General features: G+C 42.8%; 1 protein-coding gene across 1 annotated transcript in view; it reads left to right on the forward strand.

Annotated features, from left to right (window-relative positions):
- GRM4 (glutamate metabotropic receptor 4) overlaps positions 1 to 9393 on the forward strand; it is a 456565-nt gene extending 447172 nt beyond the window's left edge. Inside the window, exon 11 of the mRNA XM_042465970.1 lies at positions 8535 to 9393. Coding sequence (XP_042321904.1) covers positions 8535 to 8584 — 50 coding nt within the window. The 3' untranslated portion in view covers positions 8585 to 9393. The remainder of the gene's footprint in view (positions 1 to 8534) is intronic.
- The last annotated feature ends 13109 nt before the right edge of the window (positions 9394 to 22502 follow it).

Raw genomic sequence — 22502 nt, forward strand, 5'->3', positions numbered from 1 at the left:
AGTGTGATGCGGCAGCTAAAAAGGCCAATGCTATTTTAGGCTGCATCAATAGAAGTATAGTGTCTAGATCAAGAGAAGTAATGTGCCACTGTATCTGCTCTGGTCAGGCCCCACTTAGAATATTGTGTCCAGTTCTGGGCGCCACAATTCAGAAGGACATTGAGAAACTGGAGCGTGTCCAAGGAGGGCGACAAAAATGGTGGAAAGGTCTGGAAACCATGCCTATGAGGAACGACTTAGGGAGCTGGGATGTTTAGCCTGGAGAAAAGAAGGTTAAGAGGTGATATGATCGCCCTGTTTAAATTTGAAGGGATGTCATATTGAAGAGGGAGCAAGCTTGTTTTCTGCTGCTCCAGAGAACAGGACCCGGAAACATGGATGCAAGCTGCAGGAAAAGAGATTCCACCTGAACATTAGGAGGAACTTCCTGACAGTTAGGGCTGTTCGACAATGAGATGCACTCCCTCGGAGGGTGATAGAGTCTCCTTCCTGGAGGTCTTTAAACAGAGGCTGGATGGCCATCTGTCAGGGATATTGATTTGGATTTCCTGCATGGCAGGGGTTGGACTGGATGGCCCTATGGTCTCTTCCAACTCATGATTCTATGATTCTATGTCCTGCCCTCCATGTGGATTGAGGTGGGTTTACAACAATAGAAACAACATTATAAGATTAAAACTACAATTTCATATAAAATACACTCAATAAAACAGTAAAACTGCTATCAATACAATGCATAGACTTTTTGGTTCTTTGTGCGCAAGGGCAGTACTGGGAAGTCTAGTCAATGTGGCTGATGGCTGTAATGTTTGAGTAGTGGATTTGCCTGGGATTTTACCTTTCATGGAGCTGTCCAAGGTGCTGAAAATGAGTCTGGAAACCCAGCCTCTTGCCATCCCTCCTGTTCTCGCAGGAAACTCGTCAGGCAGCCAGATCAGCTAAACGCTATGCAGCCAGTAAAGGTAGTTGGTAGGTGAGATGGTAAGCCTGCTCCGAGTTTTAGTCTGAATGTAAAGATGATAAAACCTATCTTCCAAAAGTTTCAGAAATGGATAACATAATAATTAATTAATAATTATGATGGATGATGAGTGATGATGATGATTCTACCTTCCTCTCCCCATGGATTGATACTTTCCACACCCACTATGTGTCCAGCTTGTTTACAGTTCTGATTCAAGCTGTTCACCTGGGAGTTCTCCCTCCACATCCTCCTTCCTCTGATGTTAGGAACCATTCGTGGAAAAGCGAAAGCAAGCAAGTTCATAGAGTTCACAAGAAGACTTTTATACAACCAGTATAACTTCTAAATATTGGAACTGAACTGTTGGCTCACAGAAAATAACCTTCCAGATATAAGAATAAGATATTTTAAAAAAGTGAAATTGTCTGTGCAAACTGATGCTAAAAATTCAGTGTTATCACGTGTAAAAAGGATTTAACAGGGAAGTGTATTCTGGCTTTGCTTCACAAACGAAGATTCGGAAGGACTCATCCCACGCTTTGTACAAGCACGTTGGTGACTAAAAAGGCCATCCAGGACAAACAGGTCAGTTGCAGAAAGCACAGTGCAAAGTCTCCTTCGGTGATGTTCCGGGTTGTGGTTCTTTCTGCGTTGTCATTTCTCTTCGAGACTCGTTGCCGTAAGCTTTCAAAAAAGGCGGCAGCATCATGGATAGTGCATCTCCATGCCCCCGATGTGAGGCCAGGGCAGACCATGTTGGTGATCAATTTGGCCAAGCCTGAGGTTTCAGGGAGTCCTTGTATCTCTTATTTGGAGTGCCCCTCTTATGCTGACCGTGGCGCAAGTTCACCATAGAATACTATTTGGGGAGGCGATGGTTCTTCATCCTAGAAACATGTCCTGCCCAGCGCAGCTGCGTCCCAATAGCATGGGCCTCAATGCTGGTGACCCTGCTTGGTCAAGGAAAGCACATTTGTCACATGTCAGTCCAGTGTATATTTAGAATTGTGCATAAACAGCGCTGATGAAAGCATTCAAGGAGTTGTAGGTGCTGGCGATAGGTGACCCATGTTCAGACCCATAGAGGAGAACAGACAGTACAATGGTCTATAACCACTGATTTTTGTGCTTCCCTCAAGTGTTTGTTACTCCAGACTCTTTTGTGAAGCCCCGATGCACTATATGCCTTGCCAGTCTGTGATCGATCTCTTAATCAATTCTTGGCATCTGAGGAGATGATGCTTCCCAGGTAGTGAACTGCTGGACGGATTAAAGCACAGATGTGCCTACAGTGATGTGGGGATGGCAGTGCTCTTCCTGATGTGCCGGCTGGTAGGAACTTCTGTTTTTCTCAGACTGACTTCCAGTCCAAAGAGCTCTGCAGCTGTTGCAAAACAAGATGTTAGGCGCTGCAGAGCTGCTTCCATATGGGCAACGAGCAGCATCGTCAGCAAAAGCAGCTCACGGACTAGATAGTTTAGAGTCTTAGTGCGGGCCCTCAGGTGGCTTAAGTTAAACAGGCTACCATCAGTACGGTAGCGTATATAAATGCCGTCTTCTTCTTTGAGATCTCGTACATCATGCTGAAGAAGATTGTAAATAGAGTTGGAGCAAGAACAAACCTTGTTCACACCATTAGTTATTAGAAAGGGCTCCGAGAGAGCGTCGCCATATCGACTTGACCTTGCTGGCCTTCATGTAGCAGGATGATCATTTGAGAATTTCGGGGGCATCCTAGTCATTCCAGGATCTGCCACAGACCTTTTCTACTCAAGTGTCGAAGGCTTTGGTGAGTCGACAAATGTTACATGAGTCCTTTGTTCTTCTCTCTACATTTCTCTTGCAAGGGCAAATACCATGTCTGAGTGCTCCTATTAGCTCTAAAGCCGCATTGGCTTTCAGAGAGGAGTTCTTCTGCAATAGCAGGGACTAATCTGTTCAGCAGTATCCTTGCAAGGATTTTCCAGCAATGGAGAGCAGTGTTATACCTCAATAGTTTGAGCAATCCGATTTTGCTCCTTTTTTTTTCTTGTACAGGTGATGATACTGCAGCTGAGATCTGATGGCGTGTCGCCTTTTTCCCAGCAACTCACAAGGAGCTTGTGGAGTTTAGCATGGAGTACAGACCTCCATGTGTCCAAGCTCCAGGTGGAAGTCTATCGATCCCGGAGGCCTTGCCATTTTTCGTCGGCTGTATGGCCTCATGGTTTCTTCCAAAGTGGGAGCTAGGTCCAATTCCTTCTTCAGCGTTGTTGTGTCATATGTTGAATAGCTGAGTCTTGGACTACTCGGTTGGCACTAAAGAGGCTTGGAAATGTTCAGCCCATCGGTTCAGAATGGAAGCTTTATCTGTGATTAGTGTTTGACCATCTGTACTGTATAGGGGCTTTGGATTTGATATGTGGGTCCAAACACTGCTTTAAGAGCCTCATAAAATCCTCTGGAATCACCCAGATCTGCACAATGTTGTGTCTTTTCTGCTAAATTGATCCACCACTTGTTCTGAATGTCTCAGAGTTTTTGTTGGTGTGACTACATACGAGGCAAAAGGCTGCTTTTTTTACAGGCAGGATGGCTGGGCGAGGTTGGCCTGGTGAGCAGTTTCTCTTCTTTGCCAACAGCTCCTGGATCTCTTGGTTGTTTTCATCAAACCAGTCTTGGTTTTTCTTCAGGGAGAACCCTAAGGATCTTCGGCAGACTGCAGGATGCTGTTTTTTGATTGTATGTTGCCAAAGTGCTGTAGGAGAGAAGAGTCTATAGGATGGTCTTCAAGTTTGTTTGCAATTTGACTGGAAGTTGTCTCTCATGGCAGCTTGTTGAAGATTTGTTGACTTGGAGTCTCCTCTTAGGATGCTACCCCTCTTAGGTTTGAACTGAAAATGAATATTTAGTTGCATCTTATGAGCGATGATCTGTTTGACATTCTGCACTGGGCATCACTTGGGTATGACGGACATCGCGAATATTCTCTGGGTGCACTAGGATATAGTCAATGAGGTACCAGTGTTTGGATTGGGGATGCATCCAGGTTGTCTTCAGGCTATCTTTCGGCTGAAAGATGGTGTTTGTAATAGTCAGCTGCTGTTCTGCACAAAACTCTAGCAGGAGGCGTCCGTTATCATTACAGTTTCCAACACCATGCTTGCCTAAAACACCTTTCCAGGCTTTGAAGTGCTTTCCTACTCTGACATTGAAGTCACCAAGGATAATGATTTTGTGTTCTGCAGAGACTTTCTGTATAAGGTGGCGTAGGTTTGAGTAGAATTTGGCTTTATTCGCAGGGTCGGCTTCATAGTTGGGGCATATATACTGAAGAGAACAACATGTGGGAGGTGTAAGGAGATAATGCGATCAGAGTGTCCTGTTGGCAAGGTTTTAGTTTGGAGACAATGGAGTTTTTGATCATAAAGCCTACACCTGAAAGATTTTTTCAGTTTGGGGTTTGCCAGACCAGGGTTTTTTTAGTGTTCGGTTTTCATGGTTATTTTGGTAGCTTTTTTTTTGTTTGTTGGGTGAGGTGGTGCCCGGCCCGTGTTTCTTTAAGGCTGCCTTCCGTCGTGGAGATGACTTCACTAAGAGCAGCGAAGTCAAGGTTAAGCCGTGACAGTTCATAGGCTATTAGGGCAGAACGACGCTCAGGACGTCCACTATCTGCAGAATCTTGCATGGTTCTGATGTTCCAGCATGCGTTAGTCTATTTGCACCTTTGGAGGCTGGAGTGTGCCTTTGTCTCTTTGTCTTTGTTTGACCGCATCTGAAAATTCCCATTGGCCGTGGCTAGCCAACCGGGTTGTTGGGGATGAGCTTTCTTTAGACCACCTTTTCTAGTCCCCTCTCCATATGGAGCAAGCAGTGCTCTCCTTAAAAAAGGCTGCTTGGTCATTCAGGATGCTGCCAAACAAGACTGTCATCCCCGGTCAGTCTCAAGCAACTAAAGTCCTGAACCGCCTGCATGCAGGGTTGGGTCTGTGGCTTCCAGTGCAATTTACACCTACTGTTTCATCCCTCGCCTATCGCTACAGGGCTTTTTCGGAGATTGGATGTATCCTTCGAGCCTGTGCAATGGATTTTTCTGGTGGAGCGCAGCGTGCACAGAACTGGCCTCACCCTTTAAACCAGAGGTTTGTGTGCTGAGGCCTTGACAAGCATGGACGGTCGCAGCGAGGTCCTCGGGTCGTAGGTTTGATTAGAGTTTTCTTCTCTTAGATGGTTGACCTTACAGGGTTAGACGAGCACCATCTGCCCAGGTTTGGGATTAGAGTTTTCCTTATCCTAGGATGTTTGCCATAAGGATAGAGAGCCCATCCTGCCCTTTGGCGCTATTGGTCAGACCCTTCGGTTGTGACCTGTCTGGCATGGGAGGCCCCATAGGTGGCTATTATACCACCGCCAGCATAGCTCACAACATCATTAGTGTGCGCAAGCCTCTCCTCCACGACAAGGGGGCGTCAATGGAGAGGGGGAAGTGTATTAATTGGATTACAAAAACACTTGGCCTTTCTGGGAAGATCAGGGTGCACCTCACCTCCTAGAAACAAAACAAGTTTAAAATGTTAAGAGTTGGGGATGGTGCTATCAGGGAAAACAGATTTTGAATGGGTCACGGAAAATAAATCATTTGTAGATCTCTAGTTCATTTTGCAAGAGAGCTTCTCTAAGTAAGGCAAATGGTTTGTACCCAGATTACATTGAAACCTTCCTTTTTCCATAGAAAGGAGCTATAGCTGGGCTTTATCAGGAAGGCTACAGTATGTGGGGAAGGGAGGTTTACCCCAGTCCTTTCTCACTAGCACTGGCTTGCAGTTTGCTTCTGAAGCCAATTCCAAGTGTTGCTTTTGACCTGTCAGTCTCTTCACAGCCTGAGGCAAGAATATCTGATGGAACTCCCTCAGTATGCCTACCTGTGCCTCAAGAACCTCTACAAGTCCCTCCTCTGAACATTTCCTCAAGCTAAAACTCTACGAGTGGCTACTAGCCAGAGGGCCTTCTCACTGGTGTCCCCCCATTATGGAAGACTCTCCCCACAGAAATTCACCTGTTGAAAAACGCTCTTTCCTCCATGCACATCTTTTAAATTGTTATTATAAACCCTATTATGTACTGCTGACAGTTTTATTTAATCTATTGTTTTATTTCTGGGATGGGTTTAGGCAAACTCCACATTTTTTAATGTGAAGTCGAAGGATTTCATGCCCGGCATCCATAGTTTTTTGTGGGTTTTCGGGCTGTGTGGCCATGTTCTAGAAACATGGCCACATAGCCTGAAAAACCCACAAACAACTATCCACATTTTTTTACCCTTTTCTATTTAGCAATCTTTACATTGTATTTGTATCATACGGTTTTAATATTTGCACCTGTGTTCTAGTGTGTTGGATTTTTTTATTGTCATGTTTTGTATTATTGCTTCATTTAAGAGTAATTGTATGATGCCTAGTGAATATGATTTATGTGTGTCTCATAAATACAAATAATAATATATGTTCAGATTCAGCCAAACCCTAATGTGAAATGTGGTGATTTTGGGAGATTCGGGAGATGTCTCAATCAAAGCAGGGATCCTGAGAGTACAAGATTATCTGCCATGCTCTAGGTCAGAATCCTATTGGTGATATGTGCCAGTGTAACCATGGGTTCTGCCACAGTATGATGGGGCAGAAGTGGGTATTCACTGCCTCCTTCAGTACATCCCTGCAAGAAAGTCAGCACCCTCAGTGGGAGATAATATATAAAACTATCAGGGCAAGTAGTAGTAGGGGAGTATCTGAACAGCAGCTGGCTATAGTGCTGCAGTAGGCATGAGAGAAAGCATCACTTTCCCAGATTTCCATCAAGTACATGCAAACTTAGATATCTGGAAAAGTGACATCTTCTTGCATTGTAGATAGCCCCTGGTCCAGTGCCTCTTGCCCTCCCTGTTTACTCCATGGCAGATGGGGAATGCTATCCCCTTGGAGATGTTTCCTTCTGCAGAATCAAAAACATATGAGCAGAAGTGTGCTGGCAGAGCATTAAATTCCATGAGCAACATATAGGAGGATCCTGGCCAGCCCTAATGTTTGGAAGATTCAGGCTTATACACATTCAAAGCAAACTCAGCCTCAGCATTGCAGAAAAAACACAAGCCCCTTTTCCTGACTCACAGGGAGAGAAAGCCTTCCTAGTATACCCTTACAAGGAATCCATCACAGCTCCAAAGCTACTCTGTCCATCCATTCTGAAGCCTTCCAAATACTCAGAGTGTAACTCATTTTCGTCTTCTTTCCTTGGACTACAAGGAAAACCCTACAAGAAGGGTCAGGAGATTGACTCTTCTGCTCTGATGTCCATAAAGAGGTAAATCTGTTATCTCACTAGAGTCAGCTTCCCATCTGGAACTAGGTATTTAATTAAGAGAAACTCATCACAGATTTCAGTGCCTGTAGTAAAACTAGAAAAACCATTTCTTTTCTTTCTCTCTCTTCTTTTATCTCTTACAGTTTAATGCATATCACACCCCAGGGGAGAAGAAAATTGCTCAGTGCAAGCCCAATTCTCAAAGTGCTGCTACTCACTTGCATCCTAGATTGTCTTTGCTCATTTCTACCAGTCCCTCTTATTTCACCCTAAAGAGTGGTTTTAGTCTATGGTAATTTCTGCCCCCCCCCCCCCCAACTAAACCAGGCTTTACAACTTCAGCTTATGTATGTGAGTGTTGCTTGGATCTTCATGGTCTCAACAACTGGGGGTGGGGAGGTGGAAAGAAGCAGAACCACCTAACACATTATGAGGATGAGCTGATCTCTTTTCATAAGAATTAGGTTCCACTGCTTCTATACCTCAAAGGATCTTAAAGACAACAGAATGCCAAGGAATAAAAAGAGATAAACAGTGGCCCAGAACATAATGCATTCCCATGTTTCACTAAGTTAGAAATGGGGATAATAAGGCCCTTCCAATCTAGTTGGACATCAGCTTCAATCATACCTGGCTTGGAAAGATGGGAGTTGCAGTACAACTGGGCTAGGCAACTTCAGCTGGTCTTAGGGCTAATTTCCTGACCCTGACTTGTTCCAGATGCTACACGGACTGTCAGATTTGCCCCCCAATGAGAGAAAAGATGCAAGTGATCAGAGGTTCACTTCCGGTTTTGGAAAACTGTGTTTTAAAAGTGTTAAACAATGTAAAGGGTTGAATGCCTATTTAAAAGGTGATTCATAGCTTTTAGGGGCTTCCAGGAAAGGCAAGTCGCCCTTTTAAAAAACCCCTCTGTGGAATTCTGGGGAATGAGGTTTTCAGAACAGCCTTGGGGGGCACATGGGTCCCCAGGCCTCACTTCATTAGTACCACATCTGGAGGAGCACACATTCACCAAACAAACTTTCTCTTGTTCCACACCATGTTGGGGCTTCAGCAGCTGGACAAACAGCAATGTTTTGCACTTCTATAATTTAGCCCATAAGGGGCACCAAAAGTATTGGCTTCCTGGTCTAGAGGTTAGAACAAGTTTCTATATTTGAAGAAAATGGAAAGAACGCCTACTCCAAATAATCTCATTACTGATATGTATCTGATTTGTCTTTTCTTCCAGCTTTGGCTACCAAACAGACTTACGTCAGCTATAGCAACCATGCAATTTAAACCCAGCCAGTGGTAACTGACCACAAAAAAAGGGCTGATGAAGAGGATAAACCAGAAAGTAGAATGGAGTCCCTCAGCACAGTTGACATTATGGTGGGAGAAGAGGGCAAAAACCAAATGTCATTCCAAGTAGGCACCATTCATGGCTGCCTGTTTGCGATGGTTGCATTTTTTGAGGGAGTTCTTCAGGAAGATTGCCACCAACAGCAGCAGAAAGAATCAACCAACCCACCCCACGAGAAATATTTGCCTTCCATCAGAGGGAGAGGAACAGACCGATGGGGTGGACATCACACCGAGTGGAAAGAAGGTGACAGATCTTTAGAAAGTTTTTGGGTTTGTTTCTTTTCCTGTATCTTGGCAAAAGAAAGAAGAAAAATAATACATCCCCCTTTTATTGAAAAAAAATTGTGAGATGGTTTGTGATTGTGAAGAGTCTTTCTTTTTCTTCTTTTTCTTTTTTCCTTCATCCTGTCTTCTGACTTCTTCACTCTTTTTCCACCTTGTTTTCCCTTCTGTCTTCCTCTTCTCCTCCTTACCAACTTCTGTGTGTTGCAAGAAAAATTTTAAAAAGACAAAAAACCATCAACAACAACAACAAAAATGAAAATAAAACCTAGACTGTGTTCAAAGTGCTGATTTCTATAGGTGGTAAATTAATGTATGTGATGACCATATGGATTGAAATATGTCTGCTTTAATGTACTGACCAATCAAAAATGATAAAAAACACAAAAAAATTAAAAGTTCAGTGCCTGGATGTTTATGAATTATTCGATGACAATGTGTAGAGCATGATCATTTTTATACCGGAATATTTCTAATAAAAACCATGGTTTTGCACTCAGGAGTTGTATTTCCAACTTTATGTTGTTCTGTGTCAGAGAGGTCAAGAAAAAGCATACAAGTCAATGTTGTGGTCAGGTCTATTGTGCCCCACAGCAGTACCAGAGAAGTATGTTACGTAGTTGCTTACCAATACTGAAGCACAAATTCTTCTGTATCCATCTGCATGAATAGAAGAAGCTCCAGCTTCATAGGCTCTCCTGTTCTCCTCTGAGGGTGCCAGACATGGAAAAATGTGGGACAGAAATCCAACCAACCAACCAAACAAAGAAACCATATAGGACCAGTGACAGCCAGTGGCTCCCATGTCAATGGGGCAGTGAATCTGCTCTCATTTTTTTGTCTGAATTTTAAAAGAATCAACCAAGGTGCTGAATCTACTTTGGGAATAGGTTTCAGTGGATAGATTCATCACCCCCTTTACATGGGAGCAATCACTGTAAAGACAGCAATGGAAAAATCCCTACTAGAAGAGGTTCAGTGCACCACATATTTCACAACCTTTTTGTCTTTATACTAACCAAGTGGACTAAGGTGGTATCATTTACATTCTACTGGAGACAGATTAAATGTCAGATTAAATCTGACATTACACAAACATACTACCCTTAAATTGTGGTTGGCAAATGCAGCCCTCCAGAATTTGTGAGACTGCAGCTCCCAGGGTTCCTCATCTTTGGCTACTTTGGCTAGGGTTGCTGGGATGTGCAGTCCAACAACCTCTGGAGGGCTACATTTTTGATCACCAAAAGGATTACTGCAATGCCCCCATCCTAGCTAAAATCTGTTCCAGTGTGGCTACTCAACCTTTAGGAACAGATTTGGAAGGGAAGCAGGGACCTGTGGGGAATGCAGAAGGATTTGACTCCCTTTCTAATTCCACTGATAGAACTGTTTCCATCAGTGGAATGCCCTTCCAAAAACTGCAAATCCCTGCAAAAGGAACTGCAAAAAACAAACAAACAAACAAACAAAACACACACACACACAAAAAAAAAAACCAAAAACCAAAACAAAACAAAACAAAAAACCCTGCAAATCCCAGGATTCCATAAGATGTTGCAATAGTGATTAAAAGTGGAATCATACTGGTTTAAATATATAGCGTATAAGGACTCTTTGTCCATATATTGACTGAGTTAGCACTATAGCCATTAGATGTCTTTCTCAGTCTAGAATTTTTTTTGCCCCAGTTTGCATTATTTTACACTAATAATAATAATAATAATAATAAATAGTTTATTTATATCCCACTTTTCCAATTTGATCAAAGCGGCATATATAGTGTATATAGTGAACATCATTTGAAATTTTCATGCATTTTAGTGCCCATCCACAAATTGAAAAGATCCTTTCAGAGCATTTTGCAAATTGTTTTGGTTCTAACAACTTTAAATAAATTGGTGTGATCAGCAATCACCGGTGAACCATCTTACTCTTCCTAGGGTTGTAAATTTTTGTAAGGTGCATTCTTGGAGGCAAGAATAAATACTTTGACCATCATTCTTTCTGTTGCAAGAATGTCCTAAAAACAATGCAGTTTTTTGAGAACTAGTCACGGTTCAGGATTTATTCTATTAAAAAATCTACAGGTGTGAGTGTGTGTGTGTGTGGGGGGGCGGTTTCCACAGAAAACAGTCACTGATATTCTACATCAATGACATACTTACAGATATGTAACTAAGGGGCTCAACAGATGGCTGGCTCTGTGCCACCTGTTTTTCCCCCTCGTTGGTGCCGCAGCAGCTGCACCATGCGGCACTGACGTGCTGCCAAAAAGAAGCTGCCTAGAGTGGCTTCTTTTTTGCAGCGCCACAAACAGGAAATGGTGCTGTGATGTACGGACACTGCACCATCATGGCATCCCCCATGTGGACTGGAGGCCACTATAATGGAGCTGCTGCTGTGCGCTAGGGTTCAGGAGCATGTGTTTGCTGTGCGCTCCCGAGTCCTAGTTTCGGCCTGGTTATGGTGCTTCCTGCCCATCTGTATCAGGCCTAAGTGACATCTCCTGGCCTGACACCCCCAGCCTACCTTAAAGGCCAGCAGCCACATTGGGTGAAGGAAGTCTATTCAGCTGCTGAGTGGGGGGAAAGGAAGATGATATTTCTAGTCTCCTCCTACCAACAAATAAAGCTGTGGCAAAGAACTGCAACAGGGATCTGGCTTCTGATTGCTACAGCTGTACTGACTGGAAGGAACTACTAGAAATGTCATCCTCCTTATGCACCACTGGCAGTTGAAAAGACCTCCTTCACCCAATGAGGTTGTTGTCTATTAGGTGGGTGTGGAATGTATATGCATAGTTGTGGGAGCAGTGCCATGATTCCGACTCTGCAATGTTCATGAATATTGACTACATAATTTATGACCAAGTTATAAAGAACTGGTCCCTATATAGATCCTTGGATGAATCCACTGTTTTCATCCCTCCATTGTGAGAATTGATTGTTTATTCCTACTCTGCTTTTCAACTCTTTAACCAGTAAAGGGGCTGTCAAAAGATTTTTGGAAGTCCAAGTGCAAAATCAACCCAGTCTTCGTGTTTATTGACACTCTCAAAGAACTCTAAAAGGTTAGTGAGAAAGGGCTTAACCTTTACAGAAGCTATGTTAATTTCTTTTTCAGCAGGGCTTGCCCTTTATATGCTTGATAATTTTATATTTAATAATGCTTTCCACCAATTTACCTGGAACATGCAATAAGCTAACTGACCTGTAATTTCCTGGATTCCCACTGGATCTCTATTTAAAAATGGGCGTTAAATTGGCTACCCTCCAGTCATCCAGTACAAAGACTGATCCTAAGTACAAATTACATATTTTTTTAATTAAAGGATCAGTAATTTGATATTTAGATTATTTTAGAACTCTCAGATGAATTCTATTTTAGCTTCATGATTTGTTTCTAATTTGCCAGTAAGGTCTAGGACTTCATTCCTTGTCATGACAATTTGTTTCTGCTGTTCATTTCAGAACTTAACTGAAAATATTAGTTCAAGTATGGGTATCTGCATAGATCTCCTGTACTGAAGATGGATGAAAAGAATGCATTTAACTTCTCTAGACTCTCCATTTTGGGGGTAATTTCTTTCAGCAACATGTGTGTGAGGGAAAAGTGGGGAGGGGGGGGGGGAGAGAGAGAGAGAGAGAGAGATGAAAGGGAATACAGAGAATTTATTCTGGTGGCCTTGACAGGTTACATGTGGTCAACAGACCACACAACTCTGATTCCTGCAGTGGTGGTTCACAACCATAAATAGAGAGCATGAATCTATTTTAACCTTTGTTCAAAACAGAAATACATTTGCAGTGATAACATTCAGTTCTGTTCCATTGTTACATAGCACATGCCAAGAACGTATGAACATTATTGGCAGTAGACTGCAGACAATACAATGAAGACAAAACATCAGGGGTCAGTTCCAGAAACTGCAATGGAAACTCCATGTGGCTGGACCCAAAAACTCATACTTTGAAAGCAGCAACTGAAAATAACTGAACTTAAATTAATCATTGTTAAATATAACTGTGCTTGGATCCAGCCCCTGCCATTTCTGTACAAAGAAAGAATTGACATAGACACTTTTGGTAGACTGGTGTAGGATTGCTTTGCTTTACAATCCTGAGGAAGTCATCTGACTCTTTTTTTCAACCACATATCCTTGTTCTTTGTTACTTGGCAAAATTCTCAGCAGTAGTTGAGAAAAACAGTGTCAACCATAGTCCATGATGGCTTTAGCAGGGAATGAGGGTGTTCTGTGGAGATAACAAATGCTTCCCTTCCACCCTTCCTGCCCTCCAATGGACAAGCATTCTGAAAGGCTCCTTTCTCTGCCCCCAGTTTACACTCAGTGCTTCTTGTTACCATTTCAAAAGGGTACATGTACACATTTCCCAGGTGGGAGCTGAAAGAAAAGCTTTTCTCTCTGAGTCAGGTTTATTAGCATTTTAATTATGTTCTAGCCCCAGGTGGTCTTTTTGTCTCCTGGATGACTGTACACCAAGGTGCAAACTTAACAGGCTCTTGCTTGCAATATATATACCACCACATTTTGTCCAGTACAACTGCTCATTCATACACAGAGCTACCTTCTCCTTCAGTAAGCATTTCAAAATCCTCTTACCTCTGTAGGAGTTCCACACCTTGCAGGGCAACCTTCTTAGATGACTGAGCTCCATCTTCCCACCACCCACTCAGCTAACCTCTGTAAATGCCACTGTGCAGTTTGCACCGGTGTAAAACTTCACCGTGTGTGTTGCAGGAGAGGATAAACATGTAAAGGTTGTCCAGTGAATCATCATTTAAAACGTATAGTCTAAAGAGTCTAATGTATCTGTATCAGAGAACCCAAGATGAGGAATCATTGTATTACAGAATATCCCAGTATAGTTCCTGATCATTCTTCTGGCATCATGGTCATGACACCACAACCACTAGCTTCCCCTTTTACCCAAGTGGATTCTCCTACTGGGAAGACATCAGTATAAGGTGGTGACTTTAATAAGAACAGATTGTTATGCTCTTTGAAAAATTCACATTCTTCCATTTAGTACAGTATTATGATACATATGCATAAATGCATGCAAGTGCATGAACACATACACACATTTTAGATAGGGCCATTGTGCAGAATTTCCCTTGATTCTAAACTAGTTAGTTATCTACCCTTCCCAATCCGGTTATGTCTGGAAGAATGTTATTCAGTATATGTTAAATGTTCTCCTCCCTCAGCTTTACACATCTCTTAGTTTATCAAAGATAACACAAGACTCCTTAATTTTCTTAATAATTAGCAGCAAGTTTCATATGTTTCTTTATGGTGAGCATGCCAGCTGAAATGGAGATACATTTTGGATAGATATTTGCAGAAGTGCAGGGGAGGGGGAAGAACTGCTTCAGCAACCACGCAGTATCCCTAGCCCCTGGCAAAGTTTTGGAGTTGGCAGTGGAAGCACAAAATGAAATTACAGTCATGGGGGCATTAATGGAAATGCCAGGTCCAATTGGACCCCCAAAGCACAAAGCTTGACATGAGTCCCAGAGGAAGTTCTCACTACAGCAAAAGTTCCAAGGCCTCATAGACCTCTGATAAAACAGCACAAAAGTCTGCCTTCACTGGTATGGATAAATGTGCTTGGAAGGATGCTGTGGGCTGGTTAAGAATGACTAGAATGTGACATGCTGGGAAAACAAAAGCTTTCTCCTTCTTGTACTAACAGGGGAGATGTCATTTCAATGAGACAGCCTAGAAGAGTCATCTGGAGAGGACGAGGAATATATAAACTCTAGGCTCAAAAAACTAGATGTTGGCTTATAAGGTGTGGCAGTTTGTGGCCCACATATCAGTGAAGCTGTGTATTCCTCAAATAGGTTCAGCATGTTGGATAAACTTAAATCTTTAAACTTAAACACAAGGCAGATCCAACACCCCAGTGACACAGGAACCACCAGATGCTACTACTTAAAGAAACATAGCCTGAGACAGATATATTGAAAAACCAGTTAAATCAATATGTTGGACTCTGGCAGCAAGGAAAACTATGTCAGCCTGTTAGTTCAGTGTCCTGGGGGTACTTTTGGACTCTGGCAAAGAAAGGAAAATTTGGTTGATAAACTGCCAATTTTTTCTGCAGAAAACATGAGGCACACCATACTATACATTCATTACATTATATTGCTTCTATGTATATTATCCCAGTGGCAGCTGGTGGCTCTTGTGTTAGTGGGGTGATGAAACAACCTTGGGTTTTCTTCTGAACTTTAGACAAGCTTTCCACAAAATAGCTCTGGCATCTTGTATAGCTCCTTCTCATTTGAGTCTGAAACCTGGAGCTGATTTACTCTTCCATTGTTACAGAGGTTCCCACTGTACTTTATGTGCTACCTGATTGGTTATTGTTGGAGCACACATCTGGGAGACATGTCATAGTAGAGACCAGAATATAGTGGATTGGGAGCTGCAGAATATTATCAAAGATTTAAATACCTCCTTGTGCAATGCCCACCCTGAACCCTTACCCTCACCCCCAGAAAACATCCTGACACCCAAGGTGTTTAGAGATATCCATTTGGTACCTGGGTGTAGTTTTGCAGCTGAGAGAAAAGAGCTAGCATCATTTTTCCAAATCTCTTTTCCAGGTTACTGGAGAGCCAAGGTGGCAAGGGAAGCTTTCTTCTCCCAACTGCTGTTGCCTGGTACCTCCTGTAATCTCCTTCAATAGCCACCTAATGGCTATAGCAGCACGCCCTAGGATCTTGGAAGCTACCTTTTGAAGGTGGGGAGGATGTGGAACTGCACAGGTAGAGCTTTACACCCTACCTTTACACCCTAATTCAGGATGACAATCAATTTATTGGTTGGTTGAAAAGAAGAGAAATAACTACTACTACTATTACTACTACCACTATTAGTACATGGAAAGAGAACTCTCAGAGGTGCAAGCAGGGCTGAGGAAAGGCAGAGGCACTAGAAACCATATCACAAACCCACAATGGCTAATGAAGTGCAACAAGGAATTCCAAAAGAAAATCAGTATGTATTTTATTGAGTACAGCAAACACTTTGTCGACATAGACCACGAAAAGCTATGGAACATTTATCCAGTTTAGGATTCAAGGCAGCTTAGAACAGATAAATTGGTTAGAATTCAGAGCATGCAAAAATTTAAAAAGTAATTAAATTATGGAAATGAAATTAAATTAAAAGTAGTTAAAATGAAAGCACATTATACAAGGCCTGCTTCCCCTTAAAAAATCAATTATCAAAGGCCTGCTAGAATAAGAAGTTATTCACTTGGGTGCAAAGGAGCATAAGGAGGGTGCCAGTCATGCCTCTCTGGGAAGGGAGTTCCAAAGCCTGGGAGCAGACACAGAGAAGACCCTCTCCTGTGTTACCTCCAGGTGTGCTTGTGAGATTGCTGGAACAGGGAGTACAGCCTTCTCAGAAGATTTCAAAATATGGACAGGTTCATGGGAGAGTATAATACTTCAAATAACCTGGATCTGAGCCTTGTTTTTCCCCAAGCACTGTTATACTGTATATGTGCCAGGAATGCATAGTGTGTCACTGACTAATAAGATGCAATTTGGAAAAAATCATGTCTATTGTCTATGCCAAAACTAAGACTTGAGTAGAAATTGACATACCAAGAGTTTAGGAGCAGTGTGGTAGTGTCAGACTCATCATATGGATTTTGCCACAGGAGCATCTCACTTCTAGGCATTGTCTCCAGTGGCCCCATTGTTTCCCCTTACTATTTAACTCCACAAGGGTTACCAGTCTCAAGAGCAATATTGCTGTCTCTTCACACTTCAAATAGTTTCTGACTTATAGCAATCTTAAGATGAATCTTAAGGTGACAGGTCACACCCTCAGTGGGTTTCTATGGCCAAACAGGGATTGAACATTGGTGTCCAAAGTGCTAGTTCTGTGCTCAAACTACTATGCCATGCTGGCTTTCACAGTTGTGGGTACCTAGCAATATTTCCAGAAGGTTTTTTTCTGATATACTGCTGTACATCACCTCCCAAAACATTTCAGCAAGGCTATTATTATTGACTACAACTCCCAGAATCCTCTCTGCCAGTATGGCCACAGTGGTCCTTGTCCTACCTCTGCATTGATGTTCTGTTATGGTTTTCCCTTCTAGGCAAGCTTTGCTCCTGTTTCTGTCGCTGCCGCATACTCTTGGAGAGGAAGGGGAGAGGGCACTGCCATTCCACTTGGCTTCCTGTTTTGTAATAAGCAAAGCACTGAGAGAGGAAATGGCAAAGAGGGAGCCAGGTGATGGAGCTGCCTCTGGGGACAAGAATTGAGAGGACAGCCTTGTGTGGCCATATTGGGAAGGAGGTGAATACTGCGAAGGAAGCAGGAGGTGCGTCAGCATTACTTGAAGAAGCAGTAATTACTTCAGGTACCTTAGGGGAAATGGTGGCCTAGGAAAGAACATTAAATGTTGCTGGCTGGCTAAATTATGTATAACAGTATTCTCTCTGTGTGCATTAGTTATGAGACTGGTGACTGAAAATGGGTGATCAGAGTTCCTCTTGTCCTCAGCAGTGGGTACAGTGTGTCTAGGCCTTTAGACTGCTGCTTACAGACTATGTAAAGGGAAGAGAAGTAACAGTCAGAGCCTCTCTGTGTTAGAATGTGTTGGTGTGTGCATTGCAGCAGCAACAGTGGAATAAATTAGTGGAGCTTGTCCATTTATTCCCCCCCCCCCAAAAAAAATTTGTTGTTGTTAGGTGCCCTCACATTGGCTCTGACTCAGGTTGACCCTGTGGATGAGATATCTCCAAGAATATCATCCATTGCCCTGTCCAGATGCTGCAAGCCCTTGCCCATAATCCCCCTGATGGAGTCTCTCCATCTGGTTTGTGGTCTTCCTCTCTGTTTCCATGAATTCTGTTCTGATAGTGGCCTCTTGTCCTTGATACAGATTCCTCATCAGGATTATCAGATGTAGTGGCACCCTCATGTCTTTGAGTGTGTTCCATAACTTTTCATGATCTATACAATCAAATGCTTTGCTGTAGTCTATGAAACACACACTGGTTCTTTTTTGGAATTCTTTGGTGCGCTCCATTAGCCATCGCATGTGCAATATGGTCCCCAGTGCCCATTCCTTTTCTAAATCCTGCTTGCTCCTCTGGAATTTCTCTCTCCATGTAAGGTGGAGTCTATACTGCAGAATTTTGAGCATTATTTTGCTTGCATATGAGATTAGTGCTATTGTCCTATAGTTGCTGCAGTCTTTTGTATCTCCTTTTTTGAGGACTGGTGTGTATATCAAGCGTTTCCAGTCTGTTGGCCACTTCTTTGTTTTCATATTTGTTGGCATATTTCAGTTATCAGTAACGTTACATCTGTCTGTGGGCATTGTAGCAGCTCAATTGGGATATCATCTGTTCCTGGTGATTTATTTTTTTCCATTTCCTTTATTGCAGATTCCACTTCACTTCTTAGAATTTGTGGTTCAACTTCATGTGGCTCTTCATTCCAAATGTCATTCATTCCCTCATCTCTTTCGTATAACTCTTCTGCTTATTACCTCTAGATTTACATATGGAGAAGTGACTGGTTTTGTTTCCATAGCCAGACACAGACTGATGGCCATGACTGGTTTTATTTCCCACCCTTCCAGGGGGATGTCATGGGAATCAGCATGATTGGCAGTCCCTAGCACTATTCACTCCTGAACACTCTTTTTTTCCTGATGACCATCATGGGACCACTGATAGTACAGCAGCAAATTCAGTGAGCCTTTCCATGCTTGCAAGAAGCATATCTGAGAGGGCCAGTTTCTTCCATCCTATGTCCCTTGGAACTCTTTCTGGGGACTATAGAAGTTCAGCCTAAACCTAGAAGATACACATCAGCACTTGGAAAAGTGTTCAAGGAGCTGGTAACTTTTTTAAGAGCAGAATCTTTAGAGCAAAATAATCTTTCCCAGAAACCAAAGTGACCATTTCCTGCTCTAAAACAAAGCACCCACTCTGTGAACACCTTGTATTTAGTAACTGAATGTGGTGTGTTTGGCCCCCATGCTGCTATGATGGTGATGAGGGTTCCGGGGGTTACATATGGCCCAGAGGCCCACAGGTTGTGCACCCCTAAAACAGAAAATGCCTTCAAATACCTCTGATATCTTCAAATAGAGTATAATTAGGACTCTTTAAAGTAGGACTTGTGGCATCCTTAGTTTCCCATGGGAGACAGCAACCCTTCCCAAAGCAGATGTTGGTCATGCTAATATAAAAAAGCTTCCTATGTTCCGCCTGATCTGACATTGGCGGGATACAGACCAGCCCTTTGAGGCAGCCTAAACCTGCCCCTGTCCCCTCCGGATTGGGGCCTGGGCATCCGCAGCAGCAGCCCCAGAGGCCCCAATCCACCGCTTCTCCAGGCCTTGGGGAAGTGGCAAAATGCCGCTTCCTCGCGGCTTGGAAAGGGTGTCCTTGGAGCTTCATGCCCCAAGGACACCCTGACAGCTGTGAGGAAGGGGAGAAAGGGACCACTGGCCCCTTTCTCTTCCACATCGCTGGTGCAGCTGTGTAAAGGCCGTGCCAGCAATGCATGCGGCAAAAAGGAGCTCCATTTTGGAGCTCCTTCCAGTGATGCTGAAAGGGCGCCCCAAGCGCCCTGCAGCATTGCAGGGACGTCACGCCCGCGCTGCGCCGTTTGGCTGTGGCACAGCCGTGATGTCATAATGGCAGTGCCCATGTATACAGGGCACTGCCATTATCACGCCACCACAACATACTAGGGTTGCGGGGCATGCGATGGTGCCACCCTCGGGCAACCCTAGCACGTATCCAGGCTGGCGCAAAGCACCAATCTGGAAAGCCCCATTCAGAGTTAACATCTTTTCAGGGGTCCCAAAATAATAAGATATAGAAACTCTACCTCTGTTGTGTCCCAGCTTGAAGTAGCCCATGTTTTGCAGTGTACACTATAAAAGAGGTACCACGACAGGTGCTTCACAGAACAGCTAGAGCTTTTCAAGTATATCAGTACAAAGAGAACAATCAAATTCAAGGACTTGAATGCCACAAATCAGGGGCATACCTTACCATAGAAAAGACAAAATAGAATATTTTACTGTGAGTTTTGCTTAGACTCACCTCTTTTTACATATGGAAGGCCTTTGTTTCCTTATCTTTTGTCATGATTTTGTTGTTGTTGAGAAACTAATGCAACATTCTTTTCCATGTGTAGCATTAATGTTTGGTTCTTGATGTGATTGTTGTTAGTAACAGATCATAATACTAAGTATCTTTTCCACTGTCAGTAGATTTAGAGTGCTTGCTCTGGTGATGATGCCAAAATGTGCATTACCAGCTTTGCATTACCCAAGAACGTGTTGTGCTCACCTCACTACAGAGACAAACTTCACAACCCTCACATTCTTCTTTGCCTTGGATTCACTGTTTCACTTTCACAGGTGAAAGCCTGCAGAGAGGGAGTGAGGAGAAAGAGGGGACCATGTACATTAATTTGAGTACAGTACCACGGGGGAGACAGGAGATAATCTCATAAACCAATAAACAAATAACTTTTAATTAGAAAGAATATTCTATTTGTAATCTGGAATATTATTTGCTACTGATATCATTTGCTATGTTCAGATCGCAATGAAAAGAATTTGTGTTCATGCACAGCCCTTCTTCCAAATACACACACACACACAATTACATTTCATTCTTTTTTGTACTGCGTGAACTGAACATACATATGCACCTGTATGAGACATTGGTTCCTCTATTGCACATGCAGGAACCCTAAAAAAATTGTTGAATATTCCCATATAATTTGTATGCATGGCCTTTTCCAGGATGTAGAATGATCACAAGCAGACCAGAAGTGTTGGAGCCTGTTCCTATAATTCCATCCTCACACCATGAATATTCTTTCAACATGCATTAAAAGACTAGCAAAGGACTTGTACATCCAGAACATTTGAGATGGCCATTAAACACCATTTGCAGTACTCATTATTCTGGAGCCCATTCTACATGATTCATGGACATGTCTGTACTCATGTGAGTGTGTGTATGTGCCTTCAAGTAGCCTGTTGATGTAGGGGGACCCCATGAATTTCAGAGAGTTAACTCATACACCACTTGTAATAACTCAGAACATTCACATCAGTTTGTCTTGTTTTAGCCTCATAAAGTATGCTCCTGCTGAGCAGACCTGGGTGTTCCTAGCACTCAAGATCTGAACTGGGTGATCACGTTGGGGCACTATAGCATCCTCCCCCCTTTTCTGCCTCCCAGAGTACAGGGCAAAGTGCTCTCTCTTTTACAAGCTCTGAATGTGAGGGCAGAACTAGCTGGCTGGGCCAAGGGAATGCAATCAATCAGTATAAGAAAAAGTGAATGTTCCTCTGCCAGCAAGGAGAGGAGGGAGCAGGTCTGAGTGCAAGAGCTAAAAACCCCTGAGATAATGAAAAGCCTGAAACTTTGATAAGATCACACTTGTCAAAAGAGTTTCTGGAAAGAAAAAAATTGCCCTGTCCCTCTACATTCATCATTTCCTGACTGGATGTGAAACACTCACTCATTTGGAAGAGCCATAGATGCTTGCCCCCCCCCCCCCCCAACTGCCTAAGCTTTAGTTACTGCTATCTTAACACATGATGAGATAATTCATTGCTTTAACAGGGAATATTACCCAATTTTGAGCACAGATATAAGGCCCTACATCACATACAAGCCATGACTAGACCAGCTCCTTGTGAGGTTAATTATTCCATCTCCCCCTGAAGCGTGGCTAGTGAAGGTATATGAAGAAGTAGATTTGGGACCCAGGGAAATGGAACCCTTTGCACAATTTGTATTTTACTATGGCTATTCTCTCACCCAGCAGTTTATTTGCAATTTGGGGGTTGCTTGAAGAGGTCTAGGTTTTAAAGCCCCTCCATTGTTGTTTCACCACTTGCTCTTTTAAACAACCACTGTATTTATTCCATTTTTATCTGGTCCTTTCTCCCCTAAAGAGACATATTGGAGGTTATACCATTTATGCTGTCACCAAAACTATGAGGAAATTTGGGCTCAGAGTCTGAGAAAGTTACTTTTGGGGACTACAGTTCCCAGAATCTCCCCAGCTAGCATGGACACTTTCTGCAACATTCTGGGCACAATAGTCCAGGGACCTTTCATATCACACAAGTATAGCACTATAGTTCTACAATAACTAGTAGCTGGTAGTTGTAGGGAAGCACTAGCTGGTAGTTGTAGGGAAGCACTAGAGTTTTTAAAAGGATACTGCACTGTCTGTATTGTTTGAACTGTACTTTTTTTAAAATTGCCTTTTATCATTTTTAAACATATGTTTCATATTGTCTTTTAAAAGTTGTTGATTGTTTTATTCCATTATGATCTTTGGTGAAATATAATTGTATTGTATTTTAATTTGTAAGCTATATCAAGTCCATGTTTTGGGGGAAAGATGGAGTATAAATCATCATCACCAGCAACAACAACAATAATAGAGTCCCTTTGGCTGCAAGCCACTTGAGGGATGCAGCAGACTGTGTGGCACACACAATTCAGTCCTGCAAGA

This window comes from Sceloporus undulatus, chromosome 4 (assembly GCF_019175285.1).
Source record: "Sceloporus undulatus isolate JIND9_A2432 ecotype Alabama chromosome 4, SceUnd_v1.1, whole genome shotgun sequence".
Taxonomy (NCBI): Eukaryota; Metazoa; Chordata; class Lepidosauria; order Squamata; family Phrynosomatidae; genus Sceloporus; species Sceloporus undulatus.